The following is a 19,386-nucleotide window of genomic DNA, read 5'->3' on the forward strand; positions in this document are numbered from 1 at the left end:
TGAAAGCCCCAATCTTACCCTCGAGAAGTTCAAAAGCTCATAAGAAAGTCTTATAAATAAACAGGCAATCTCATTATAGACTCTGTTTCCTCATCTATGAAAATGAGGATAAATTGACTCTCACAGGGACACTGGGATTAAATGAGATAAACCGATAGGGATGGAGTAGCATAGTTAACACAGGTAGTTGCAGAAGTCCCAATAAGAGACCATAGACAGAAAGGGAAACCTGGGGAACTTTGGGAGATCACTGTAAGTTAATAATTGCTCAAGAAAGCCATCAGAACAAGGCAGGTTTGCTTGACTACTACAAGAGCGAGATATGCCTCTGGTCATTGGGTGGGAGGTGGGGTGATACCTGCATTCAAGTTCAGACCAAGGGCAGGAGTTTAACAATCACCGTTCTGTTAATTTGAATAAGCACCATGTAGTCTTAGTTTGACCTTACAGGGTCAAATACTCTCTTACCGATGATAAAGAGGAGTTACTACTCCAGGATAGAGGAAGAGGCAGTCTTTTCCCACGCCCCCTTGGATTATAAAACTGTAGCCCACCTAATCTTGGGGCAGAGCCTCCATGCCTGCCTGATCACATCTCTCACAAACATCTTATCTTAATAAATCTATTTCTTGCCTACCACTTTGTCCTTCCTTCTACACTGAGGCACAAAGAACCTGAACCTCCCATAAGTCCAGACACCGGGTGAGTGATTTTAATTTAAAAACTGTGTGTTCAAGTCCCAGTCTGAGTTTAGGCTGGGTTCAAGTCCAAGCACACGGGTTCTGGCTGGGTTCAAGTCATTAACACCATCAGTTTCAAAACCAGCATATATCCTGGTGCATAAGAAGCATCTAATACAGATTCTCTGTCCCTGATCAGCAAGCCAGAGGCTCAGGGCCAAGTCAGCCTTGCTGGGGGTTTGTGTCTTGGCTTTGGGGTTCAGCTGTAAGAATCAGCCTTCTCTCTTGCTCCTGAGACCAGGCTCCAGCCTGGCCTGCAGTTTCCATGAAAAGGGGCCCTGTTTTTCCCTCCCTTCCTAATTCTCCATCTTCATAAACTGCAGGTAGTTTCCTTTGTATACGACCAGGACTCAGCCTTCCAGAACAAGGTTCCTCCATGTCAACACTACAGACGTTTTGGACCAGATCATCCTTGCTTGTGGGAGGCCATCCTGTGCATGGTAGGATGTTGGCCATCCACTCACTAGATGCCAGAAGCTCTGCCAAAGTTGTGGCAAACAAAAATGTCTCCAGATATTGTCAAGTGTCCTTTTGATGATGGAAAGATGTTACTGGAATCCAGGTTCTTGTTCACAGAGCCGAAGAATGAACTTCAAGAACACACCGGCAGCAAGCAAGCCAAGTCTTTATTATATGAAAGCAAACAGCTCCCAGGACAGCTGGGAGGGGGAAGAAGAGTCCCCCTCTCTATTGTCCTATAGGGATGGGAGGTACCAAAGTGCTGCAGAAAGATGTGGTTTTCTCCCATTGGCCTTGCCCAGTTACCTATATCAGTCCTTGTCCAATAGGGGTCTTAGGGGTGGAAATGTCCCATAAGTCTCATGGTTTCTTTGCCCTTTTCTTCCCGTAGACTGAGTCACAGGGGGTTAGAGATTAATGTCCATCTGGGTGTAGGTACACTCCCTGTAGTAAACAAGGCCTGTGGGGATGTTACTCCCCAGAGCCCTTAAGCCACAAAGGTTAATCAATAGCCATATCAAAGAAGGCATAGAAGCCCATGCTCCTACACTGACCACCTAAGTTAGTATTCTGCCTCACTTTGGTGGGGAGGGGAGAGCAAAATTACTCCTACTGAGAACTGATGGGAATAGAGCTTGCTCTGTGGACCAGAAATCCTGAACTTTTGCTTTAAGATTCAAACATTCAAACACTGTCCTTTACCATCTTGGTAAAACAGATGTGCCCACAAAAAGCTTTCCATGCTCAATGTTTGGAAAGTGGTTAGATCCTTCTCCAGGCCTTCTCACAGCCTTTACTCTATTTACGTACTCAGTGACTTTCTAAGATGGAGCTTTTAGTTGACTAGGAAATAACTTTAGAATCACATTTAAGGCACCCAAGTTTAAGAAATAAGGTATTCATCAAATAATTCTGCAGCATTCTAGATGAGCTAAAGCTTGAAGGAAACAAGAGAAATCAAGCTGATCCTCAAACCTAGAAAATAGATATCATTCTTACTGAAATTTACACTATTAATTTATAGCGTGAGATAAAGCCTGCCATCAGATAGAGCATGCCACTGGGAAAGAGCAGTAGAAATTCAGGAAAGAGATAAAATTCAAATGGTCATTAAATCATCTATAATTTCAAAGCAGAGAAAATTTCACATCTGCTGAAGATGAGGGTTTTTTGGGGGGTAGGAGGTAAAAATGTGCCTAGGTGCTAATAGGTAGTATATTATTTTAACACCACACTGATAATTAACGCAGATTAAGACTGAGAATTTGTAGCTTCTCAGAGCACAAAGGTTCAATTTCAAACATTTTGTTTTACAAATGAAAATTCCCACAGTTGGAATTTCTAAGTGTCCCAGATGCATAAGCTCCAAACAGTAATGTTTAGTAACTTAAAATTTCATTTACCTGAAAATTCTTCCCCACTGGACTTCCTGAAGGATCCCACAAGAAGACTACCCCCGCATGCTGTATCCCCCTGGATTTGTATATTTCGGGTCAAAAGTCCAACCTCTGCAGCCAAACGAACTTTTCGACCATCTTCCATGATGTGGACGCTTCCTGGGGCAATGGGAGTTGGGGAAGGAAAAATTTTTAAAAACCTATTTCGGAGATCGCCAGCTGGGGAGCCAACAAACCTGGCAAATAAAAACACTCCTTTCCCGGTGGAAGTCCTTCCAACATTAAGGTCTGCTTTTCCTCCGGCGTTCTCCACAAATGTCAGCTGAGAAATGAAAAGCCCATTCAACCTGTCTCTCTTTGGGATCAGATTGTGTCGGAGCAAAATTCATTTCTCCTCACTCACTGTGAGTATGGGGACAGAGATGTTCGGGAAGATCGGCCCAATTAGTGAAGTCCCCAACCTCCTTCCTTCAATTCATCAGACCGAGATGCCCTCATCCAGTTGTGCCTTGTTCCTGGACCCCTTTCGTGAGAGCGAGGAGCCCCAGATCCACTGAGGCAGCGACAGGACCAAAGCAGTGGCGGCAGCGCCCTCTCCTGGCGGGCCTGGAGCTCATCACTCTGCAAGGAGCTTCCCCAGACTTGCTGGTTTGTTCCACTGCCCATCCCCCACGAATTTACATTGCAAATTGCACCTCACTGGCAAGAATTGCTGACGATTTCTCTCCCTCCTTCCAATCTTTAAAAACAACATCATCCTTGAAGCTACGATTTAGAAACAGCTTTAGAGTCCTGTTGAAAGCATGTATTTCCCTCCCATATCAGAGACCAAAAAAATAACCCCTAACCCCTCTATCTCCATGTTTTATGACTTATTAGCCATATTTCCTGGGTTAAATGTATTTATTAGAATGATCCAGGAAATATGGTTATTTACTATTGTTATGCAATATATTTTAGGTGTAGATAATGTGTTAAAATCTTCAGTACCTTTTTAAGGGGAAGGCATTTGGCCTTTATTTATTCATTTTTATTGGGGTAGGGCAGTAGTAGTTACCAATACATAAAATGAAGCTCCCGTCAGGAAGGACACGGTCTTAAGTAGGGGAAAAGGAGTCATTATTTACAATAACTACCACATTCGAAGTGACTGTATGATTCAGTGGGCCAGGAAATGAACTGGAAACCCATCTCCCATGAGGTTTATTCTGGCTTAGCCATGAGAATGCCCGCTGACCTTGAACAAGATTCTTAACCCTTCTGCTTGCTTCTAGACTTGCCATTATAAATAAAAAGTTTAAAAATTCCCTCACATCAAAGTATTTTCTTAAAAAAAATTAGGCAATAAAATTAATGAAGGGATGGAGATAAAGCCTTCTAGGATGAGCCTAGGGCAGCGGTTGAGTACTATCCGTCCCCTCTGAATGCTGATTGGATCCAAGGTCCCCAGGCAGATTGCTGAACACGTTTTTCTTGGCTCATTCACTTCCCTTAAGTAACAAGCCAAAGCCTTACCAATGTGACGGTGTCTGAGCCGCTCATGGATCCTAACATGGTGGCCCCTGACTTCTTTCACCGTGAGGACCTCGGCTTCATGAGGCTCATAAGAAGAGGAGCTAAGGACAATCTTGTCCTGGGGTCGCCAATCCACAGCATCCTCTACTATAATTCTGTAACAACATAGAGATGATATCAAGTACGCTGGCAGGGCTGCACGGCTCACCTACTGACTCCAGGGAGAACAGAAAATCCACTGCATCCAACCAACAATTCCCACTAGGGAGATTAAAGCAGAACTAGCAAGTCAAGACAGAGAAAAAAGACTTCTGCAAAAAAATAAAGAATGCTAATGGAGTTAATCTTTTGGCTTTTACATGTACAATACAGAGGCAGCAAGGATATTGTGTAGCCATGAAGCATAAGACAAAGGAACAAGGAAGAGTCAAAGTTTCAGAGTTTAGTATATGCCATGTACAAAATGTTTTCCTGAAATGGAAATGAATCTTTGTCGGTTGGGAAAGCTTGAATAATAAAGGGATTTCAGATGGGCTCTTTTCTCACATTTGTTGGTGACTTCCAATACCATTTTCAGACAATTTATCAACATGTCTTTAGACACAGGCCTTCATGGTGAAGCAGGTACAGTATGAGTCCTACAGGTTCCACTGAGCAGCTGTGTGACCTTGAGAAATCAATTACCTCTTCTGAGTTTCATATCTTCATTTGAAAAGTGACAACATTTAGATCTTCCTGCACACTCCCTGTGTTACTGCAGGGACAAAACTATGTATTCCCTGAGTATGCTATGTCCCTAGCATTGTGCTTCCATCACAATGTGTAACAATGAGGGTACTGCTCATTTTTGGTTAAATCATATTTAATAAAATTTCTGTGCCGTCTTTGGCAGTCACCTAGCTTTTCCTAGTGAATACATTTGCTCTATTCTCCCCTCACAGATATTATCGACTTCAACGGCATAGTTATATTAATTGCCTGTCCGCATTTTAGCAAATCTTGACAATAGAGTCTTCTTTACCAGTAAATGCTCATCCAGGCAACAGGTCCACCTGAAAACCATTCAACTGAGCAAAATATATTGACAAATAACGTATATTGACTGAGTGACTGTTGCACATTGCAAACTATGGTTGGTACTAGAGACATAATGGTAAATAAAACATGGCATTTGCATTAAAAAATAACTTAGATTTTGACTAGTAGACATCCTTAAAGAGTCTCCTATGTGGGTGGAGAAGTCAGACACATTTTGTATGTAATATTAACACAAAACACAGAAAGAAAGAAATTAAAGAGGGTCATTCTTGAGTCAATGGTATGAATCTGTTATGAACCAAAGATTGTAATTAAATTGAATCTGTGAGCCTGAGATTAGAGCGAGGACAGGAGAGAGTTGAAAAGAGAGAAAAAAAGACCATCATCAATTGATGCAATTTTAATTAAAGAATTGAGAGTCTGACCTTTGTAAGACATGATTTGCTGATTTGCTACGACATCTTAGAAAATTCACAGTTACAACATAAGAAAGCAACCCCTAGCTTTGAAAGGTGAAAAAAACAAGAGTCAGAGAGAATAAATAACAAAACTTGAGATTAGATAATTAAATGGAATCAGAGGTTGAATTAGGACAAAGGAAGACTCCTGACCAAGTCCAAGATCTTTGCATTAGATGGCTTCTCCCCACCTGCATGATTGTCTGATTCTTAGTTCTTTACCTGCAATAAAAAGTAATACTCCCTGAGGGATAAATTAGGAGTTTGCGGTTAACAGATACACACTACTACATGTAAAATAGATAAGCAATAAGGACCTATTGTAGAGCACAGGGAACCATACTCAGTATCTTGTAATAATCTATAATGGAAAAGAATCTAAAAAAATTATGTCTGAATCACTTTGCTATACACCTGAAACTAACACAACATTGGAAATCAACTATACTGCAATAATATTTTTTAAAAAGCAGTACTTCCACATTTCATAATGACAATATCATGCTAATCCATGAATTTATGAGATCTATGCAACATGCAGTGGAATATCATATAGCAATTAAAAAGCACATTGTAGCAGAGCACTGACTTGCTATGAATTCTGTTCGTTATATAAGACTGAAAAAAAGACAGATATAAAAAAACATGGCCCATTTATTTTTTAATAAAAATAATGCATGCAGAGAAAACAGTGATAGGAAGGATACACATTAAAATGTCAATTTACCAATGGATGGTGGGTTTATGAGTCGCTTTCACTTAAATCTAAATTTTCTAACTTACCAGGTAGTATAGTGATGTAAGAAAAAAAAAAAAACACTTTTTAAAAAAGAATGTTAGGCAATGAGTATAAAGTCAAACCAAAGTCAATTAGCACTGTAATTGAAATCAATCCTTTCCTTTATAACCAGTATTACTACAATCATTTTTTATTTTTGTTTCTCTTGTTGAGTAGTTTTTCAGAGAGTAGGTGGCCATAACATTCAGGAAAATTCCTTGTGAAAATGAGATTAAACTCATTCCCTATGGAGCACAGGAGATTTTTAGGGCTGTACAACTCTTCTGTGTGATATCATAAGGATGGATACACATCATTATACTTTCGTCCAAACCCACGGAACAATACAAAGTGTGAACCCTAATGTAAACTAAAAAATAAGTAAGGCCTCATTCCCAACTCTCTCATATCAGTCTTCTGCTCCAGCCAATGATGGGTCCACTCACGTTGCCAAGAAATAGATAATGTGTCTCTCGCCTGTCACTTAAAATAGCATTGCCAGTACCCTGCTCTTCAGTCTTAAAAACTTACTGGAGCTTCTTTGCCTTCAAGAAATCATTCAAGGAGTTGCTGTTGTGGCTCAGCGGTAACAAACCCAACTAATATCCACTGAGGATGCGGGTTTGATCCCTGGTGTCCCTCAGTGGGTTAAGGATCCGGCATTGCAGTGAGCCGCAGCCTAGTTCAAAGAGGCAGTTTGGATCCAGTGTTGCTATGGCTGTTGTGTAGGCCAGCAGCTAAAGCTCCAATTCGACCCCTAGCCTGGGAACTTACATGTGCCACAGGTGCGTCCCTCAGAAGAAAATAAATAAATAAATAAGAAGTCATGCCATACGAGTCTCTTCACTGAATACCCAACCCCCTTTCTGTTCATAATTTTAACATGATAGGAACTGCTGCCTTATAAATGATTTCATACTCATGTCTTCTGGGGCTGCTCAACTCTCATATTGTTAGTTAATATTGAATGAAAATATGACTATCCAGTTATGGAAACCCCAGAGCATCTAGCAATTGTCTAGGCAAAGAGAAAAAGGAATTATTGAAATTATTATTCCGAACTTATATGAAAAACCCACATGAAGTTAAGTCGACCTTTTTCATGAAGGCTTCAGGAACCTTACAGGTCCATGACCATTTATCTCCTCCATACTCCTGAAGCCTTGAGATTCTATATCTTGTAAGAACCTACAGAGGACAAGGGAGTATGGCCCTCTCTATGACCACAGAGAAACAGTGGTTAATTTCCATAAAAAAATTTAGTCCCAGTATCAAAAACCTAGACAGTTCTGCTAGTCAAGTGTCAGTGTTCAGCATCTCTTAAATCCCAATATCCAGTCTTCCCACTTGTGGTCGGTCTTCTATCTGCTCTTACAGTTTCCCTCCAACTGCTTCAAGAAATCCTAGCTTAAGGACTTGAATCCAAGCTGTATTTTGTGTCTGATTAATGCTAATAAGAATCTTACAGCTACAGGGAAAAGGAGAGACCTGCTTGCTGTTCTGAGAAAAGCACACCAAAATTAATAAATAAACAAAAAATTAAAAGAATTGTCTGCCCCGTAATTGGACCTAAATGGAAACCATATGAGAAAAAAGAAACTGAATAATCACTGCAGAAGTCTCCTGAAAGATAACTTTTTAAAAGTATAATCAAAATATCAGCACAGTTCCCTGTATTTTGGCATTAAATTTTACCTTAGGGAAGATATAATGCTTTGATCAAAAGAGCATAATTATAAAGAATGAAAAAAAAATGCACATATATACTTCCAAATTTGATTTAAAATTTTTTACCACCATGAATAAGACATTCATATAGACACACCTACAACTTAAATGAACTTATTGACTAAACTTTGGAGAGGTCTTAATGATAAGAGCTGCATGTGACCACAGGCTTAGGGCATCTAAGATGCCAAAATCTTTTCCCCAGAGAAATAAGACTGGCTATAGACTTCTGAACTCTAATAATATTGAGCCTTTAAAAAATTCCAGTTTAAACTTTGTCAAATGCCATTGAAATCTACTGAGGGCTACATAGTGGAAAATCTACATAGTTCAGCGAGGTGTCTAAAGAAATCAATTCCTATAATGATTTTTTAAAATTTTTTTATTTTATTTTTTTCCTTTTTAGGGCCGCACCCACGGCATATGGAGGTTCCCAGGCCAGGGGGCGAATCAGAGCTAGGGCTACTGGCCTACACCACAGCCACAGCAACACAGGGTCCGAGCTGCATCTGTGATCTACACCACAGCTCATGGCAACACCAGATCCTTAACCCACTGAGCAAGGCCAGAAATGGAACCCAAAACCTCATGGTTCCTAGTTGGATTCGTTTCCACTGCTCCATGATGAGAACTCCCCGATAATGATGACAAGAATAGCCATCCTACACGTCAACTGTTTGTCTACAAACCCCCTTTCTCCTTCCACCACATCTCCTTTGAGAACTGCTCCCCTCGTCCACCACACTAATTAAGCAGTCTTACCAAGAGCTGTGAGTTACAGTCCCCCAAACCCTTTGCCAAAGGATTGGCAAGGGATCCAATCTGCCTTCATTAGTCAAAATCCTCCCCTGAGAGCAGAGAGGGAGTGGGGTGGACTGGGAGATCAGGGTGAGTAGAGGCAAACGATTACGTTTAGAATGGATGGGCAATGAGGTCCTACTGTACAGCACAGACAACTATGTCCAGTCTCTTGGGATAGACCATGATGGGAGACTACATGAGAAAAAGAACGTATATATATATATGTTTGACCAGATCACTTTGCTGTACAGCAGAAAATGGCACAACATTTAATTAATTTAATTGTAAATTAAATACCTTAATTTAAAAAATAAATTAGGGAATTCCCATTGTGGCTCAGTGGGTTAAGAACCTGACTAATATCCATGAGGATGCAGGTTGCAACACTGGCCTGGCTCAGTGGATTAAACTGATCCGGCATTGAGCTGTGGTGTAAGTTGAAAATGCAGCTCAGATCTGGTGTGGTTGTGGCTGTGGTGGAGGCCAGCAACTGCAACTCCAATTCAACCTCTAGTAGCCTGGGGACTTCCATATGCCGGTGTGCGGCTCTAAAAAGCAAAACAAACAAACAACAAACAAAAATAAAATTAAAAAATCCTTCCCTGGACTTCTTCCCCGCCCCAACCTTATCAGATATAATTAATAAATAAGATAGGAAGATATTGAAAGTGTACAAAATGATGATTTGATACATGTAGATACCGTGAAAGAATTTCCCTTCATAGAGTAGTTAACACCTCTGTCCCCTCCCCCCCTTTTTTTGGTGAGAACATTCAAATTCTCCTCTCTTAGCAAGTTATACAATACAGTGTTGTCAACTATAGGCACCCAGACTTTTGAATTGGAACTAAGGGGGAAGCAGTAATTTCCTCCCTGGTGGTAAAGCTGGGGAAACCAACAGCTCTGGGGCCATCTGCATCCTCTTGAATGAGGAAGCATCTACAGTGGAAACAAATGAGGTTGGAGATAAAACAGGAGAGGTGGAGGGAGAGCCTGATGCAATCAAGTCATGAGGCTGATAAGGTGCCAGAAACCGAGCCATGTGCTTTATACACATTAATTCATTTAATCCCTGTAACTACTCTATAAATCAAGCATTGTTATTCTTGTATTACAGAAAAAGAAACTTGAGACTCAGAGAGAATACTTCATTCAAAAACACATTTACACATTAATTGCACAATTAAAATTATTTCAATCTGCCTGCCCTTGAAGTTGCCCTTGAAGAAAATGCCCTTGAAGTACATTATAGAAATCTATTTCCCCACCTCCCTTCCTAATTCATATTACTTTTCCTAGCATGGAGACAACACCCAATCGGAGATTAGGATCCACTAGTTCACTGGATCAGAAAGAATCAGCTACTTTTAGAGGCTAGGAAAGTGATCCTGAACCTCTGCCAATAAATGAATATTTATGCTCTAATACTTGAACTAAATTGTAGTATATTGTATAATAATGAGGTTTGATTAATAAGCAAAATAAATTATAGCAGTTTTTGAAACAAAATTCAAGACTCAAATTTATTAAACAAGACACCATTGAGCCAACAGGCTCAATATGTTCTGATTTTCAGAAAAGACACATCAATTCAGTGAGGAAGGCATATACTGGACAAATATATTCTATATATATATTCTATATTATATATTCTATATTCTAATATATTCTATATTATATATTCTATATATTCTCTTGTGTACTAGATGCTAAGTAATATACCAAATCAATTTTCAAAAAGCAATATTTTCCTCTCCAATAGAAGCTGCTTGGAGGATCATGACATACACACCTAAAGCAGAGTAGTATCATCACTAAGTATATTTTTATTAAAATCATTAATCAGAAAATCACATGCAGGGATTTCCCGTCATGGCTCAGCAGAAACAAATCTGACTAGTATCCATGAGGACACAGGTTCCCTCTCTGGCCTCGCTTGGTGGGTTAAGGATCTGGCATTGCCGTGAGCTGTGGTGTAGGTCGCAGACACGGCTCGGATCTGATGTTGCTGTGGCTGTGGTGTAGGCTGGTGGCTACAGCTCCGATTGGACCCCTAGCCTGGGAACCTCCATATGCCACGGGAGCAGCCCTAGAAAAGGCAAAAAGACAAAGCAAAAAAAAAAGAGAGAGAAAAGAAAAGAAAGAAAATCACTTATTATAGTGATTCAAATGATCAGAAAATCAGGGTGTGCTGGAGGAGATTGAATATCTTTCAGAAGATGTGATGGAATCTTTAAGGATCAGTAAAAAGTGTAAAGATAAAGAGGAGATGCAAGGGTACTTCTGATCCTCTTATTTTATTTATTAAATATTTAGGAAGCCAGTACAAAAGCTGTTCTAGAGAGCCACATGGAAGTGCCAAAGTGAGAATGTAGCAGAAAGGAGACAAACAAGAAATAGCCCAAACAAAGTATATGCATAGAGCAGCCTCTGTGGAAAACAGTATGGAGGTTCCTTAAACTAAAAATAGGATTACTATATGATCTAGCAATCCACTCCTGGGCCTATATCCAGAAAAGACAAAAGCTCTAATTCAAAAGGATACATGCACCCCAATGTGCATTGCAGCACTATTCACAATAGTCAAGACATGCAAGTAGCCTAAATGTCCGTAGACAGACGAATGGATAAAGATGTGACATGCTATAAAATGTATACAATGGAATACTACTCAGCGATAAAAATAATGAAATAATGCCATTTCCAGCAGCAAGGAAGGAATTAGAGATTATCATACTAAGTGAAGTTGGACAAAGAAAGATAAATATCCTGTGATATCACATGTGTGTGGAATTGAAAAAACAGTACAAATGAACTTATTTATGAAATAGGAACAGACTCAAGCCAATTTTATGGTTACCAAAGGGGAAGCGGGGGGTGTGGGGAATAAATTGGGAGTATGGGATTAATAGATGCACACTACCATATATAAAATAAACAAGGACCGACCAGATAGCAAGGGAACTGTATTCAATATCTTGTAATAAACTATAATGAAAAATGACAGGAAAAAACTAAAGTATATCCATAGAATACCATCACTGATTTGATATGAGATATACCAGAATAGGTATTATCAATGATGGCTTTTAGAATTAAAACCTAGGTCCTGGTAAAAGGTTGAGGTGAGAAATGATTTATCCTTGGCATCAGAGTTATTTCCTTATAAGTAACTGACTAAATTAATAAATAACTTAAGAGACAGAAAATAACCGGACAAAGAGACCAGACCATGCTTTATACACCATCTTTCTTTAAAAAGTAAATGAGATACGAAATAAAAAAAATAAATGAGTCTTTGAGGAAAGTTCCCTATAAGCCTACTCTTCACCCAGTTGTCCTCAACCCAGAAAATTATGCCAAGTTCATCTATTCGCTCAGGTCAAAAGTTCTACAGTGATCTTTGCTTCTTCCCTTCTGCCCAGCCCATCAGCAAATCGTGTTGCCCCTTCAACATGTATTTAACCAGGTCTTTCCTCCTCCATCATCCCACCCAAATCTAAGCCATCAGCATGTCACCTGAAAGATTGCAATGTCATTGCAATGTCTTAAGCCTCTCTGCTTCCACTTTTATCCTCCTAATGGTCAATTCTCCACACAGTATAAATCAGATTCATGCATGAATCAGACCCTCTTTCTGCCCTGTTTAAAATCTTCCAATTACCTAGGAGTTCCCGTTGTGGTGCAGTGGTTAACAAATCCTACTAGGAGCTATGAGGTTGCAGGTTCGATCCTTGGCCTTGCTCAGTGGGTTAAGGATCCAGCATTGCCGTGAGCTGTGGTTTAGGTTGCAGACTCGGCTTGGATCCCGAGTTGCTGTGGCTCTGGCGTAGACTGGTGACTACAGCTCCAATTCGACCCCTAGCCTGGGAACCTCCATATGCTGCAAGAGTGGCCCAAGAAATGGCAAAAAGACAAAAAAAAAAAAAAAAAACTTCCAACTACCTTTAAAACCATCTGAAACCTTTATCATGGGATTGATTGATAAAGCAACCATTTAATTTGAAAGAACACATGGTCTCCCTTAAAAGACTCACAGTAAAATATACTTAATACTTGTATAGGCTAAAAAGAAAATTTCTTTTAGTCTAGGTATAATCTCCTTTGATTTATCCATAATCCAAAAATCCAACATTTTTATTCATCAGTTTTCCCCCAAAGCAACTGAAGCAACAAGAGTAAAGAGTAAGTTAATTTAGAGATAAATTGATATAATAATATATAACAAAAGAAAATAATTTTTTCAAATATGTGGCTAAACTTACTTTGCCTTGGTAGGGTAAGAAATGGGTCTAAGTTTATAAAGTTAAAGTTTATTAAGACTAAGTGTAAGAAATGAAGACTTTCCTCTGAACATTTCACAGTAACATTCTTTCTCTCTGTCTCTCTCTCTCTCTTTTTTTTTTTTTTTTTTTTTTTTTAGGGCTGCACCCGCCTCATATGGAGGTTCCCAGGCTAGGGGTTGAATTGGAGCTAGGGCTGCTGGCCTACACCACAGCCACAGCAATGCCAGATCTGAGCCGCATCTGCAACCTACACCACAGCTCACGGCAACACCAGATCCTTAACCCACTGATCAAGGCCAGGGATTGAACCTACAACCTCTTGGTTCCTAGTCGGATTCCTTTCCACTGTGCCACAACAGGAACTCCACACCCTAACATTCTTCATAAAATACAAGAGTTATATACAAACAAATTCAGATCTATGATTCTGTTGGTGAAAGCTCATAAGGGGGTCCAAGTAAAATCTGCCCCCATAACAATATATTAGAAAGACTTACTAAGCTGACTTTTAACAGAAGGACGAATGTGGGTCAATATTTAAAGAAACTATTTGCATAAGGTCTGTATATACTCTATACCCTATATAAACTATTAAACAGTTTTTATTCAGTTAATGCTGTACAAACTTCAACTTGCAGGATTTGATAATGTCTATGGTTATGTAAGCTATCATCTGGGAATGCTGAGTGAAGGGTGCATGGGGACTCTGAACAATTTGTGCAACTTCTTGTGAGTCTTAAAAATTATTTCACACATTTTTAAAAGGTTAAAATAAATTATCCATAAAATGAATACACTGTGATAATTGGGCATCATTCATATAAACTCATTAGAGTACTCCTCCTCTGGACTGATACTAAGCAACCTTGTTTTTAATATGATTTTGTCCTCAGTATTTGAAATATGCAGAACACTAGGCATAGAATCAGAGAGATTGTGGTAAAAATTTAGCCTCAGGGACTTCCAGCTTTATGAACTTGGAACTTCACTTCTCCAGCCTCAGTTTTCATATCTGCTAAATGCAGATAATAATATCTAACTTCTAGCACAGAGAGATTTAAATGAGATAATGTATGTAGAATGCTTGGTGGATGCCTGACATTGAGTGAGCCCACATGATAAGAACTCAATAAGTAGAAGCTAGTTAATTACTATTGATAGTTTTAATTAATAAAATTGAATTTCTTTCGAAATAGCCTGTAGCTCAGATTCTGAGTGAGGTTTTTAACACATTCTTATAAGAAAAAAATCCATCCATATGGCCCCTGCCAAATTCCAACTTGCTAACTTGGTAATAATTAAAGATTCTTATTGATCCTTGTTGGAAATGCCCACCTCACAAATCCTTTGGGGGAATCAGAGAAGTGCTTTGAACTCTACATGACCAAATCTGAACTCAAAATCTTTCCTCCCCAGTTTAGTCCTCTTCTGATGACTGGTGCTGAGGTCCATCTCCATAAACCAGAACTAAGAAAGCATCTCATGTCCAATTCATCCTGAAGATTATCTCCTGTCTGTATATCTGCCAACTTCTCTCCATTACCAGTCCAGCTCCTGACTACAAGTTACTCTATTTTTGTTGTGTGTGTGTTGTCATGCCCATGGATGCCAAAGTTCCTAGTCTAGGGACTGAATTTTCGCCATAGCAGCATTTGGAGTCACTGCAGGGACAACCCCCAGTCCTTAACCCACTGAGCCACAGAGGAACTCCAAGTTATGCTGCTTCTTGCTTGCACTTCCTAAGTGGTATCCCAAGACTCGTTTTAATCCCTCCTGTTGTCTGCATTGCACCTAGAATGATTTTTAAAATATAAAACATGATTACTGGTGCTACTTCCCACCCATGGTATCTTCTTCGAAACCTAAAAGAGCTATACAATGTTCTTAGGAGGCTAAACCCTAAAATGCTTGATATCACCATTGAGTATGGCCTTGACCCCTAAACCACTCCTTAGAGCACTATTCTTGTGACTTGGTCCATTCTCTCCTCATCATCCATCCTGCCTTTCCTTCAAGTTCCTAGTTCCCCATTCTTCTTCCTACCACAGAATCACCTCTTGGGCCTCTGTTTCTCAGTCACCTGTGCTGACTCCTCCTCTTGGACAACTCCCTGTCATTTTCTCCCTGAGCCCGAAGCTAAGTCTTCAATTGCCTTCTTCACCTTTCTGCTTGGTGTCTCCAACTTAGCACTGGCCCTCACACACCCTGACAAGTCTGTTCTTCTCCCAGTCTCCCCATCTCAGTGCATGTGTCCAACTCCCATCAGGTTGATCAATCAAAAAAACCTGAAGGACTCTCCTCATGTCAACATTCAACCCATCAGCAGGTTCAGAGATGACCACTTCTTCTCTCCATCTCCACTGCCTCCTCCCTAGTCCTAGCCACCATGTTTTTTGGCGTCAACTGGCTTCTTGATTTCCCAGCCTCTGCTTTTGTCTCCACAGTCCATCATCTACAGAGCAGCCAGAGTGGTTTTCAAAACATAAATCTGATTCCATCAACCCACCTGAGGAAAGCCTTTCGGTGATTTTCCCTTTGACTTCTTGCACCTAAACAATGTATAGTGTGACTTGGCATCTGTCATGTCATACAACTCAACCCTCTGCTCATGTTGGTCCAGTTACAGTGACCTCATTTTTTTTTCCCATCCCTCCAAAAGCCACTTCAGAGACAATGCTGGATGTCCATCCTCCCTTTCATTCTCATCAAACAGGTGTATCCCTCTTAGCATTCAAATCTCCTTAAATTTCCCTTATTCCAAAAGATCTTCCCTGTCCATTCAGTATAAAAGGGTGTACTGCATATTCCCCCAATTATCTTGGATCATACCACTGTGTCTATTTCCTTATAAAATGTGATAAAATTTTATCATCTGCACCTATATTCTTTTTTTATTACTCAATGAATTTTATTACATTTATAACTATACAACAACTGTACATCATCACAACCCAATTTTATAACACGTCCATTCCAAACCCACAGTGCATCCCCCACTCTCTAAGCTGTCTCATTTGGAAACCATAAGTTTTCAAAGTCTGTGAGTGAGAATCTGTTCTGCAAAGAAGTTCATTGTGTCCTTTTTTTAGATTCCACATGTAAGTGATAGCATACGATGTTGGTGTCTTGCTGTCTGACTGACTTCACTTAGCCTGATAATTTCTAGGTCCATCCATGTTTGCAGTTATGTTCTTTATATTTTTGTATTTGCTTGTTTATAGTCTTATCTCTCCACTAAGATGTAAACTCTAACTTGGTGGCCATTTCTTCAAATTTGCCTCTGTTCTGCAGTGCTCACAGCCATAGCAGGCACATAGTAAGAACTCATCAGATATTTATTGAATGACTGAGTGCTATTTGCTCTGGCTAGAGTAATTTTCCACGCATACCCTGCTCCTACTTTACTTAATTAAAGCCCACTCATCTTTCAGTTCTCACCTCTGAGATCCCTCTTCAGGGGAGCTTTCTATAACCTCAATTACTACCTCAAGTTCTCATGTTTTCAGACCCCTCCCTATAAGGCCTTCCTTCATAGTATCTATCACAGATGTGATTTTACATTTATTTTGTATTTATTTGATTAATATCTGAGGACAGAGACTATGCCAATTTTCACAAGCTGTATCTTAAGGCTCAGTGTTAGACATATGGTAAAAAATCCACAAAAAAATCATGTTGAATAGGTACATAACAGTTAAAATAACTCAAAAGTAACCAGCACTCTATGAAGGTATTCTGTACCTATCTACCAATGGAATCCTTGCTGTACTGTCTGCCTTTCTAGGCCTTTCTCTATCTACATATATCCATGTATATACATTATTTTATTTTATTTATTAAACTAGGCTAATACGTAATATTATTTCTCCCTTGAACACACACATCTCTTCCCCTTTGTCAACTGGGAACTCATTCTTTTTAATTTTGCCCAGATAAGTTTTAAAATGGCATTTGATTTTTGTTTAATATTTTCTTCATTTCTGGTACATAAGAATATTTTATGTTTATTAGTCAGATGCATGTCTTCTTTTGTGAAGTACGTATTCAAACTTTTCAGTAATTATGCTTCTGGTTTGTTTATGCTTCCTTTTCTTTCCTGAGTTCTTTACATATGAAAAGCATTAGCCGTCCATTTGCAAATACTTTCTAATTTGTCATTTGCCACTTCATTTTATAATCGGCAGGCAGAAATATTGATTTTTTTTTACATTGTCAAATCTTTTTTTTCTTGGTGTTATAGTTGTTAAATTTCTTGTTGTAATTAGACAGGTATTTTTTAGCTTCATATTACATATTTACTTAAATGTTCTTCAAATAATTTATAGCTTTATTTTTTAAAATTTAATCCTTTTAAATCCATCTACAATTTAAAGCATAAAGTGAGAATCTAATTTTATATTTTCCAAAGTATTGACCAATTATTCTAGCACAAGTTTTCAACTAAATGTAAATGATAATTTATTCTGGTTTTATTTTATTTTATTGTCTTTTTGCCTTTTCTAGGGCCACTTCCCACAGCACATGGAGGTTCCCAGGCTAGGGGTCTAATCGGAGCTGTTGCTGCCAGCCTACACCAGAGCCATAGCAACGCAGGATCTGAGCCGCATCTGCAACCTACACCACAGCTCACGGCAACGCCAGAACATTAACCCACTGAGCAAGGCCAGGGATTGAACTCGCAACCTCATGGCTCCTAGTAGGATTCCTTAACCACTGAGCCACGACAGGAACTCCCTGTAATTTATTTTTTTAAATTTCGGAATGACGCTACATACATTTCAGATTAGAATTTTAATCTCTTTAATATCTGTTATATTTGAATTCTCATTTCTGAATTGCATATTATTTTCTTTGTATGGTTAGGGTTATTAGATATTAAACCAGTATATCTTTTAAAAAAAATCAATCCAACTAATTTCTTACTTTGCTATGGGAGTGCCCATGGCTCAGTGGGTTAAGAACCCGACTAGTATCCATGAGGACGATGGTTCGATCCCTGACCTTGCTCAATGGGTTAAGGTTCTAGCCTTGCTGTGAGCTGTGGTATAGGTCGCAGATGTGGCTTCAGATCTCATATTTCTGTGGTGGTGGTATAGACCAGCAGCTGTTGTTTTGACTTGACCCCTAGCCTAGGAACTTCCATATGCAACAGGTGTGGCCGTAAAAAACAAACAAAAAATTTTTCTTACTTCATAATCAATCAATTGTTGCCTTTATCAGATACCTGTTGATTTCATTAGACTTACTGGTTAGTTTGTCTCTGGTTTCTTTTATCGACAACTTTATTTTTGTACTTTCTTATTCATCAGTGAAAGTATTAACTGTGATCCATGTATGAACATGCAATACTTTTATTACTGTTCATTTCCCAAGTATTCTATTGGTAGAGGTTTGATCTCCACTTTGATACAAAAGTTATTTAGGACAGAGTTTATCTTTTCTTTTTTTTCTTTCATCTTGCAAGGGATTAAGATTGTTGGCTAAAATGTTGTTTTATTCTCTGTTTTGTTATTGTAAGTATATCCTATATAATCTGTTTATTAAAATTTAATAAGGTTTTTATTATGTATTTATTTTGATTTTCACTTCTCTTGTGAATAGTTCTGAAGTTCTTTTTTCCATTTTATTTATATTTTAAGAATTCATTTATTTATCTTTTAAGGTTCCAATATTTAACTAAACATTTTTCTGAGTTGATTCTGTTTTCCTCTGATAAAAAACTATAATTGTATTTTCATTCACTACCAATTTTTTTCTACGTAGTTCATTTTTAACAAGCAAACAAGCACATTTTCTTCTTCCTTTCTTTTGCTTTTTTTTTTTTTTTTTTTTTTTTTGCTTTTTGCTTTTTAGGGCCGCACCTGCAGCATATGGAAGTTCCCTGGCTAGGCGTTGAGTCAGAGCTGTAGCTGCTGGCCTGCACCACAGTCACAGCAACACCAGATCCAAGCCACATCTGCAGTCTACACCACAGCTCACGGCAATACTGGATCTTTAACCCACTGAGCAAGGCCAGAGATTGAATACACATCCTCATGGATACTAGTTGGGCTCATTTCTGCTGAGCCACAGTGGGAACGCCTCATATTTTTTTTTCATAAATAGCAGATTTATTCTTACTTTTATTGTCTTTTCATACCTTTTTTGTTGTTTTAGTTCTTTTACTATTTCATTGTCTACTCTTTT

General features: G+C 38.9%; 1 protein-coding gene across 6 annotated transcripts in view; it reads right to left on the reverse strand.

Moving 5' to 3' along the window:
• The window catches only part of PKHD1 (PKHD1 ciliary IPT domain containing fibrocystin/polyductin), a 479,188-nt gene that overhangs the window by 136,965 nt on the left and 322,837 nt on the right, over window positions 1-19,386 (reverse strand). For all 6 annotated transcript variants that reach the window (XR_014810260.1, XM_084968324.1, XM_084968322.1 and 3 more), the window contains exons 56-57: window positions 4,112-4,266; window positions 2,603-2,755 (exon numbers count right to left, since the gene is read on the reverse strand). Coding sequence is in view for 5 of the 6 variants with exons in the window: in XM_084968324.1 (XP_084824450.1) it covers window positions 2,603-2,755; window positions 4,112-4,266 (308 nt within the window). In the remaining variant the exon portion in view is untranslated. The remainder of the gene's footprint in view (window positions 1-2,602; window positions 2,756-4,111; window positions 4,267-19,386) is intronic.

The sequence above is a fragment of the Sus scrofa genome, chromosome 7 (assembly GCF_054392235.1).
Source record: "Sus scrofa isolate SSC_HxYL_T2T_F1_AM1 chromosome 7, Sscrofa_HxYL_maternal_Yorkshire_Landrace_v2.0, whole genome shotgun sequence".
NCBI classification, from domain to species: domain Eukaryota; kingdom Metazoa; phylum Chordata; class Mammalia; order Artiodactyla; family Suidae; genus Sus; species Sus scrofa.